The sequence below is a fragment of the Populus alba genome, chromosome 7 (genome assembly GCF_005239225.2).
Source record: "Populus alba chromosome 7, ASM523922v2, whole genome shotgun sequence".
NCBI lineage: Eukaryota > Viridiplantae > Streptophyta > Magnoliopsida > Malpighiales > Salicaceae > Populus > Populus alba.
In genome coordinates, this window is record NC_133290.1 from 13,840,243 (window position 1) to 13,850,319 (window position 10,077).

General features: G+C 33.5%; 2 protein-coding genes across 2 annotated transcripts; both read right to left on the reverse strand.

The window, feature by feature from the left end:
- Positions 1-2,426: 2,426 nt before the first annotated feature.
- LOC118040391 (mitochondrial uncoupling protein 5) lies at positions 2,427-3,644 on the reverse strand. The gene has a single exon (XM_035047320.2). The coding sequence runs from the start codon at positions 3,497-3,499 to the stop codon at positions 2,531-2,533; it is 969 nt and encodes a 322-aa protein (XP_034903211.1). The 5' UTR covers positions 3,500-3,644; the 3' UTR covers positions 2,427-2,530.
- Positions 3,645-4,723: 1,079 nt separating this feature from the next.
- LOC118040390 (peptidyl-prolyl cis-trans isomerase FKBP12) lies at positions 4,724-7,418 on the reverse strand. The gene is made up of 5 exons (XM_035047319.2): positions 7,216-7,418; positions 6,612-6,645; positions 6,411-6,472; positions 5,695-5,747; positions 4,724-5,036 (listed from the first exon to the last, which is right to left on the reverse strand). The coding sequence occupies exons 1-5, from the start codon at positions 7,301-7,303 to the stop codon at positions 4,935-4,937; spliced, it is 339 nt and encodes a 112-aa protein (XP_034903210.1). The 5' UTR covers positions 7,304-7,418; the 3' UTR covers positions 4,724-4,934.
- Between the last annotated feature and the right edge of the window lie 2,659 nt (positions 7,419-10,077).

The window sequence follows — 10,077 nt, forward strand, 5'->3', positions numbered from 1 at the left end:
ATTTTAAAAAAATTAATTGAAAGTTAGCTGGACTCGATTAAACTTAAATAACTCGATATCATTTTTATTTAAAGAGAAAAACTTGAAACAACACGTCTAATAACTCACAATTCTGTTGAATTTCTATTATTTGTAAAACTTCCATTTACTTTTCATATTGTGAATTTTTTTTTTTTTTTTTGAGGTTCATAGATTTTTGTGTTTCTAAGAATCCATGGACTCGCAGCCAGAGCACTTGAATAGACTGAAACACCATGGGGCTCAGCAGGTTTAAGATCCATTTCAGCAAAACAAGAGCTGAAGGTTTGAGCTGGGCTAGCCCAAGTCTTTTTTTTATGGCATGATTGCAATTATACCAATAATGATAATAAACACCTTAAATCATATAGTCATTAAAATGTGCCATTGCTCATAAGTATCCTCTCTACTACTTGCTAATCTAATAATTAAAATACTCATTTCCCATCTCAAGGCAGAGAGAAGGTGATCTACATAGTGCAATATTGACCCCACAGGAAAAAAAAAATTAATATAATAAATTAAAAGAGCCTTGTATTAACTAATAATTAAAAGGGAATCGATTGCAGGCTCCAACTTATGCACAAAATATATATAATATATATATATATATATATATATATATATATATATATTCTTGAATCTTGAATTTTTAATTGTAGATAGCACTCGTGTATATAGAAATCCCATAGTAAAAGTATATAATAAAAAACCAATAATGATGAATTATATTATATATAAATTATTCATGAGAGTGGAGGGAACAAAAAATCATAGGGCTAACTAATATTTAATCAAAAAATAACTCTAAGGGATATAACTTCAACCGGTTAAATTTTAATTTTGCTCTCTAAAAAACACTAGTATGAGTTTCATAAATTTTAAGGTTATTAGAGGCTTACATGGTCATTAACTTCAGAACCTCCCATAAGATTAATCGAGGTACACACAAACTGACCCGGATATCCATGTTAATTAAAAAAAACATTATAAGGTCTTCCCGTTTTTAACGCAATCAAATATGATCCAAATTTTCCATCAGATGGGTTGCAGGATACAAGGGCATTGTTCCTCTCTTCTCTTGCTTGCAAACTAAATAATAATCAAATCAATTGCTTCAGTTTCACCCCTTTTTTTTTTTCTTATATTATATTAATCTAGTGCTTAAATATACACCTTGCCTCCTTCCCCAAATTGAATCCTTATTGTTAAGTGTCCGGAAAATAGAATAATTCAGCATTCGACTGATTAGGTAAACTTTTTTCCCATTGCAGGCCTTAAAGTTTAAATCTCTTTTATAAATCAGCTTTAGTAATAATTTCTTGAGGAAAAAAAAAATAACTTTAATTCCATAAATTTAGTAATACTGGGCAAGCAAGGTTGTTTTATGGCAATCAACTAATTCCGGGTTAATGTTTAATAGCTATACCGTATAAGCTTAATTAAAAAAGAATTTAAACGATGAATAAATAGAATCAACATGAATTAACTTGATAAACTAATTTATTAAATTAAGGGAAAAATAAATAACAATATTTTAATGAATAATATTTTATAAGTTTAACTATATATAATGATTTTGTTTTTGTTTAATTTAATTTAATTTAATAGTAGGATGGTAAAAGTTGTCAAATTCGAGCTGCAACTAGCAAGAGTTTGATGGGGATATTTCAACAGAAATTATTGTTATTGACCCACTCTCATCTAGTTTTCCTTCAATAATACCATCACCACTAGGTCTCATGATAAACGTTTTGATCTCCTTGCTTGATGGGTGACTTTTTTATTTTTTTTTACAATCGTTGTATTATTTTATATCATTGAAAGATTTGTAAGTAAAGATTGCGAGGAACAGTATAAGATAATTTAACTTAATTTAATAAGTAAATAGTAAAAAAATAAAGTGATTAAATATATAAAATAATTGTAACTGTGCTAGACAAACTTTTACTTGGGTGTAGAACTACCCGACAATAATACTGTGTTTCAGCACATTGATTCACGTGCAACAAGGATATAATGCAGCATCATTGTTCAAACCACGAGAGCAGAATATTTCTAGTTCATGTCTTTTTTTTTTGGTAAGCTATTTCTAGTTCATGTCGCTAATGAAATCTTGCTGTAGAAGAGAGGCCTCAAGATAGATTTATTTATTCTCAACCCTTGAATAGCCGTATGTCACGATCATATGGAGAACTGTGACTGCTGAGGTCTAGCAAACTTTTAGCCATGAGCCCAGGAGGTGAAGATGAGGTGAGTGGTCTTTCAAGCATGAAGGAAGAGCTCAGAAGCCACGTTTAGAACCCTAGCATCTGATCATCATGATCTGAGGAATCGTATTGCAGAACCATAGCTCGCTATTGTTCATCAGTACTCATGTTCTAGCTACCACTCTCTTAGACAAATCATGAAGGAGAATAAAAATTATATTGCTTCCAATAAATAATTAAAGTTGAACAAATAGATCAATAAATATATGTGAATTTTTAGTTGAACTCATCATAAGTCATAATCAGAAATCTTTAAGCATTTTCCTGACTTGCTCCAGCGTGACAAATAGCACTACAGTAAAAGGTCCTTGCCTTGAAATTGTAGGGATAAACCCCTTGTACAAGGCCATAGGACCCTCTACCCTGACCGTCTTCATTGCACAATCTAATGCACCCTTGTAAGGTGGTTCCACTCCGGGCTCAACCTTCATATTCATAACTCTAGTCTTGATCACATCAATGGGGTTTGAAGCAACAGAAGCAACAAAACCAGCCACAAAACTTGCCGTGACATGGGTTCCAATCCCATCATTCATCAAACCCTTCTCCAAAATCATCTCCTTGGCTTGATCATATGTTGCAAGCTGCGATGCAGTCACAATCATTGCGCGATTGATTGTAAGACCTGAACCGCGCCATAAGCTGGCAACACCCTCATGCTTTGACATTTGACCTAGGGCATCCACAACACTCTTGTAGTTTCTACGTTGTTCAATAGGGAGACGCCCATCAGCCTGCATACGAACCATTGCCACATCTGCAGGGTTACCAACTGCCGCCCCGACAGCACCGGAGATCAATCCAGCCACTATCTTACGTGCAAGTGGCATGTTATTAGTCTCCGAATCAGTCCATTTATGTTTGAGGACATCATAAAGGCCCATACGAGTGGTGGAGTATAGGGTTTGGCGTAGTATGGTGGCGGAGACACCGGAGAAAAGGGCATTAGCACCTTCGGATTGGATGATACGTAGACCAATGGAAAGGGGTCCAACACGGGGTAGAGGAGGGACTTCTAAGGTGGTCGGTAAGGATATGTTGGCGGCAGAGCTCAAGGCAAAAGCAGGGCGATAGGATTGCAAGGCAGATGGATTTGGGATGTGGGATTCACCTTGAAGTTGCATCCGGACCTTGATTAAATCTAGAGGGTGTGTGGAAGCTCCAGCAATGATGGAGGCAATACCACCTTCAGCAAAACCTTTCAAACCCATGTTATGATCTAATGGAATTTTCGAAGGCTGATATATTGATCAAACAAAGAGTTGAATTAATTGGGAATTCTGACAGACAATTGAAGAAAGTGAATATGGGAGAAAGAAGTGAGCTGCGATGTGTTGATGAGTGTTAAGAGGGTCATCCATGTTTATATACAGAGAGTCGAATGAGAGCAGGGAAAGAACATAGAGACCTTCTTGAAACCTTGACGCGGCTACCTCACTTCCAGATATCGTTGACTGTGCTCTTCTACTTGGTGTGCTTGCTTGTTCAAAGGTGATTTCTTGTGACCGATATCGGCAGTATCGGTTTGACTGACTTCAAAATAGCTAAAAGTAGGCCATACAATTCAACTTGACAAGGGGGGTGCCACTTGTGGAATTAAATGGGATGCTTATTTATTGGAAATGTTCTGTGTTTTGTCCTCTGTGCTACCTGCCACATCTCATTTCAGCTGCGGCATTTTTTGGTTGAAAGTGTCCACTTTGTTTGCAGACTCAGACCAGCCCAACCAGCAATTTTCGAGGATTGTTGACAATAACACAGAAAGTCTCTTGTTTTTTCTGCGTGTGTGCGCGTTTGCCAGTGGGAGGAGGGCTGATACTGATGTGTCATGTGAAGGTCACTGCTAGAGGTCAGAGGTCTTGACCCTAACAAAACTCCATTCCATTTAAGAAACTTGCCTCCGATCAAGACTTGCCAGAAAACCAAAATTGCTTCTTTTTGTCCTGTTACTTGATTTCGCCAACACATTGTTTATTTTTGCATTCTAGGTAATTTTAAAAGATGCACTTAAAAAATTATTAAATTAGTGTTTTTTTTTTTAACATTTTGGTATAATTTTAATGTATTAATATCAAAAACAAAAATCTAGAGAAAAAAATTATTTTAATATATTTTCAAATAAAAAATATTTTTAAAAAACAATCTTCATCACAGTACCAAACACTAAAAACACATGCAGATAATATTTAATCACCCCAACTAAATACAGTATCAAACAGCATCTATCTTAGATCCAGAGCTTTCGCATAATTTTTTCAATGCAACACACAGAACACTACTGAGTTTTACATCGGTGTCTATTTGCTGTAGGGGTGAACGCAGGCAAGGATGCCAATTTACTTGTTTGATTAAAGAGCATGTTATGGTGCTAATATACCACTAATCAATTCCACAAGCTATCTGGTCATATGGTGGCACGAGCAAAGCATAAAACATGAGAAAACTGAGTGCTTCATAATGCTTATCACCAAATCATTTGCTCATTTCAAGATGACGAAATGTTTAACCAAGCTACAAACCTTGCTCCTAGTAAGGGAACAAGAGTAAATAGCTCCATCTTAAACATATTACATGTTCATCAAACGCTGGGAGATAATATTCATGTCTATGACAAGTTATTTAGAATAGCCTCCTCCCACGATTTACTCACTCCAAACTTAGGACTTCAATCTCAAAATCCAGGACCGAGTTTGGTTGTATTCCCCAAGCTGGAAATCCACCAGCTCCATAAGCATAGTCAGGAGAACACTGAAAAATCATTCAAGAAGATCATTTGTCGTTAGATATAGAAACTTTAGAGAGCAGCACAATCCAATTCTTGATCTATCAAGGAGCATGCTTACACAAGTATGCTGTAGCTATTTGTAAGCAGTTCAAATGATCAGAGTATAGATGGAAAAATGTTAAAAGTTTCACCAATTTGAAGTGTTCTTAATTTTAACAAATAAAATAAAAAAAAAGTAAAGGGTAACTGTAACCTCCAACAAAATCTCAGAATTACTCGATCAGAGCAAGAAAATGGGTGAGTGGTGAGCCACAGTGAATGTGAAGGAGGAAGAAAAGAAAAGGGCATGATTATTTTTATTTGACATAATATGATGGTAAGTGATTTGAATAGAGAGGATTGATTTCCTAACATTTGCCAATTATTTGGAAAGTATCCCTGGATACTATTAGAATTGCAAGCTACATGAAAATACATATTTCAAACAATATCAATCCGTATACTCAAACAAGGCAAACTGACACTTGTAAGATTTTTCTGCAATCACAGAAACATTGTGTTCCATGCCTTTGCCAACAATAATTCAACTGAAACCACAAAATAGTGATTCTCAATTCACTTGATGCATGACAGACCATTTCATTGGCAGCATTGAAAAAATACAGAATAATAAGGAAATACCCGCAGGCGAGCAACTTCTCCCACTTGCATTCCCATGACACCTTCATCCCATCCTGCAATAAATTGAATGGGATAATAAGTTCTTCATCAAAACATATCCTATTAAACATTTACAAACAGAGGCAAATTGGCCATCTAAAGCAGCGATTCTATTAACTTGATACGTAACATGCTTATAACCAATGAAAACTACAAGGCTGTAATGAAATTGAATACACAAAGAAAGTATGCAGTTGGATCTATCAAGAAATAGGCATTTCATTTCCTCTGTAAAGCATGCAGTAAAATTTCTGGTAATGCCAGAATTTTCTTGTTTAGAAAGATACACTCAGTGCACCTAACATGTGTACCATTTCATCAACAAAAATGAATAGCCAGAAAAAATCTGCAAGTCTTCCTATATCAAGAAAAGAGGAGTTAGTGGCCACAAAAGAAAAGGCAGAATGAAGAGCGTAATAGGGAAACAAGCACTGGCATCGGCTAATTGTTAGAATTTTTTTGATTTCTTCCATCTCAGGGTCAATTGTTTTCATGTTCACATCACCACTAAAATCATGGGGGGAAGAAATAGAGAAAGCAGATAGCTACTACTATTCATCGACATAGCTTTTAAGAAGTACACATGATCCTATAGTCAAACCCTTGCTTATTTTCACTGAATGAAAGCAAACAAAAAGATTGTTATTCGTAGCAAACACAAGATACCAGGCTCCTACCCTTTATGACAGATCCTTGGCCAATTTTGAATGCAAAAGGCTTTTGCCCTGGATCCTTGGTGCTGAAATAAAACAATCAAACAAACAAATAAGAAGCACAAAATTCAACTCCACAAATAGCAAGACTACAACAAAGAATACAATTTTTCGAATAAAATTTTTTCCAATTGCAACAAAATAAAACAACACAATCCTCCTCACCTCCAAAACTTCTGTGAGAGATCACGATTTTTCCCTGCATAAAAAAACAACCAACATCACTCCTGTAGTTTAATTCTTTATTCAATAATACAGAAGCAATCTATTTCACTCTTCAAGCATTATCTCCCTAACCCACAAAAAAAAAGAGAACTTTTTCACCTCCTTGAACTCAAATCACAAACACGACTCAAAAAACCCTTATATTATAACATCTAACCCAATCCTTTCACCAAACAATAAACACACCCTATTAAGCTCTTTCACACCCCATATGCTTCTCTACTAACCCCCCCCCACCCCCAAAAAAAAAAAAATCAAAACTTTTTCTCCCTCGGCCTCAACTCAAACACACAAAAACCCACCTCGAGAAACCATAAATTACAACATCTAGCCCTAATAATTCCACGAATTAAAAGGCACACACGATAACAATCTACCCATATAGAAAAAACCAAACTTTCACAATATTGTAAAACTCAAATCCCAAGTCTCTAAACTTTCATAGATTTCATCAGTAACCAGACAGAAAGCAATAGAATTCCTAACTTGCAAATCAAAATAAGTAAATAAAAATAGAGTTTTGTCAAAAAAAGAGCTAGCTAACCAAAACCAGTGCAATGAACGGTCACGTTTTGACCAGCAGTTGGTTTGGGACCAGTTCCGGGTCTGATAACTTGTTTCTCCACTCCCATTTTTGTGTTATTGTCGACTTCTGAGCTTAGCTTTGCTTTGCTTGAGATATGTTTGCTGCTGCGGTTTTTTTTCGATCTACACTTCTATAGTGCCACCGAATGGTTTTCACACGTGCCACGCACGTGATGAGATGAATGAATAATTGAATATTGTTAAAATGATTATATATATATAGGAAAGATGATATTTTCTGTTTGAAATTTGAAACGCAAAGACAAATAGTGGTATCTGTGTTTAACCATTGCATTGTAGTGACTTACTAGATTATTGTTACAGGCTATGCCGTGGATTCGAATATAAAAAAAATATTCAATTGCTCATGTTTTCTGGTAAAAAAACTTAAAACGTTGTGGAGGTTAGTATAGTTAATTTTTTAAGTTAAAAAATAATATATATAATCAGTAAAAATATAATTTAATTAAAAAATATATATTCAAGATGACATCTTTTTTTTTAATATTAAAACGATAATATATTAGATTAACATGCATTCACTTGTTAAATTCACAATCCATATCATGAGACCGTGATAACCTCGTAAAAAGTAAATTGAAACAACTTATAAAATTTAATTTCAAATTAATCTAATATTAAATTATGAAATTTTTTAAAAAAAATTAAAAATTGATAAAAAAAGGACCCAAACCACCTCGGGTTAATTTGTCAAACCTGGCGACTCAAGTCATGAAACAATGATAATCTTATAGAAACAAAATCCAAACAAAGAATAAAAGCTCAATTCTCAATCAACCCAATATTAAAGGATTAAAATTAAAAAAAACTATTCAATTAATAAAAAAGACACAAAAAAAATTCTTAGGTAAACTCGCCAAACTTATAACCGAAATCATAATACTAGGATAACCTTATAAAAAACAAAACAAATTATAAAGTTCAATTCATAATCAACCCATTGTTGAATGATGAAATTAAAAAATAAAATTCAATTAAAAAAAACCCCAAAAAGGATTTACATTAACTTGTCAAACCCGTAACTTTAGTCATGAGACCGAAAAAATCTCATATAACTATTTATTTGAGTGAAATTTAATTAAAAAAAATAAGGAAAAAAAAAATTTCCCTAATAAACAAAGGTCAAACCCCTGGCTAAAAAGAGAAGGTCACTCGTGAGGCTGCAAGGCCAAGCCTGTACACTTGGATGTGCATTTTTTCTATTGGCAAATGGGAAGGTCGTCTACCTTTATTTTCATATAAAAATTAAATTAAATGACACGTTGTTTGCAATTCTGCCACCGACAATCTTAAGTGACTGGAAAGTCGAGTCTCAAACTTTTTGAACCCCAAAACCCCATTTATCAACCCTTTTTTTATCTGAAAATACCTAAAAATCACCTTAGTAACCTAAATAACCTCATTTATGGCCTTAAATTAGCCAAAAATTGGTTAAACACTAAGATTCAACCCAAACCCAAAAACATTTACTGAGTCTAAATCTATTTTCTCAAGCAAGATAAAAGTAAAAATAACACCCTGATGAAACTTTTATCATCAAATAAAACTCGTTGAAACTAAAATTGAGTTTTTTCATGGCCATAATCAAGGCAACAATCACATTCTCTATCCTCTCCCATTTTTTAACCATTCATTATCTCATCTCTCTAACTCAGATATTGAAATGAAATAAAAATGAAGTTCAAGGATAAAAAAAAAAAAAAAAAAAAAACACATTAAACAAGGATTAAAAATAAATTTTTTCTTTGAAGAAACAACTTTAGGGCTAAAAATGCTAAAAAATTGCCTCAAAACTATAGTGGTATAAAAAAGTCTATGAATTTGTTTTAGTGCAAATTAATGATCAATTTATGATGATAAAGCTTGTAAGAAATTGTGCTTATAAAGAAACATTATGAATTGTAATAGTGTTTCACAAAAATTGGTTTTTTTTCATTTTGGTCCTTTTTTCCTTATTTGTTCCTTTAAGGTTGCATTTATTCGAGATTGGGTTTGGTAATTTGTTTTGACTACCTAGGTTATGGGATCCTAGGGTGTCAAGAAAAGATTTTTGTCTCTCAGCTGATGATTGGTTTGAAAAACTTATATAAAATTTAATTGATTTAAAAATTTTGAAGTTGTCGAGGAATTTGAAAAAAAAAAAGTTTGACCCCTTTCTTTTGAAAGAATCAAGGACTGGATTGCATGATCAATGGAAAAGATCCCACAAGTTTTTTTCAATTGATCCTTTTACATTGAGTTTATTTCAAATTGGATTTTATAAATATGAAGATCTTTTAGTGTCGAGGAAAAATATCGACATGCGATTGTTGTTCAATTTTGTAAAATAAAGTTTAATTTTTTTATTTATAATAATGAAGGCTCAAGAGAACAAAATTAAAAATAAAAACAATTATAGGGAATTGGATTAATAAGTAGTGGCAAAGAGGCTAGTGTGTGCAATGCATGTGTTATCGTTTGAAGGAGGTCATCACACTCTAGCAACGCCTATGGATTCTTCTGGTGTTAGAGCGTTGCTTTTCTAGATGACATTAAATTTGTTTTGGCAACTCCTTATCAATGGAGTGGCATGTGTATAATTTAAAGGAGCATGGAGTTCCTTTTTTTTTTTTTTCTTTTTTTTTTTTACTATATATTTTCTCTCTCTTCTCATTGTTTTCCATGATCATAAAAGAGAGTGATATTTATTCTCTAAATAACAAGGTGACCTGTTTTTTTTTTTTACTATATCTTTTCTCTTTCTTCTCATTAGTTTTCATGCACATATAAAGGAGAGTGATACTTCTCTAAATAACAAGGT

What these genes read in the sequence shown, in the direction of transcription:
- LOC118040391 (XM_035047320.2), bottom strand. Translation starts at nt 3,499, where the DNA reads ATGGGTTTGAAAGGTTTTGCTGAAGGTGGTATTGCCTCCATCATTGCT.
- LOC118040390 (XM_035047319.2), bottom strand. Translation starts at nt 7,303, where the DNA reads ATGGGAGTGGAGAAACAAGTTATCAGACCCGGAACTGGTCCCAAACCA. An exon ending in CCAAGGATCTGTCATAAAGG is followed by an intron (nt 5,748 to 6,410) that starts GTAGGAGCCTGG and finishes AATTTATTGCAG; the next exon opens with GATGGGATGAAGGTGTCATG. An exon ending in GAGAAGTTGCTCGCCTGCGG is followed by an intron (nt 5,037 to 5,694) that starts GTATTTCCTTAT and finishes ATGATTTTTCAG; the next exon opens with TGTTCTCCTGACTATGCTTA.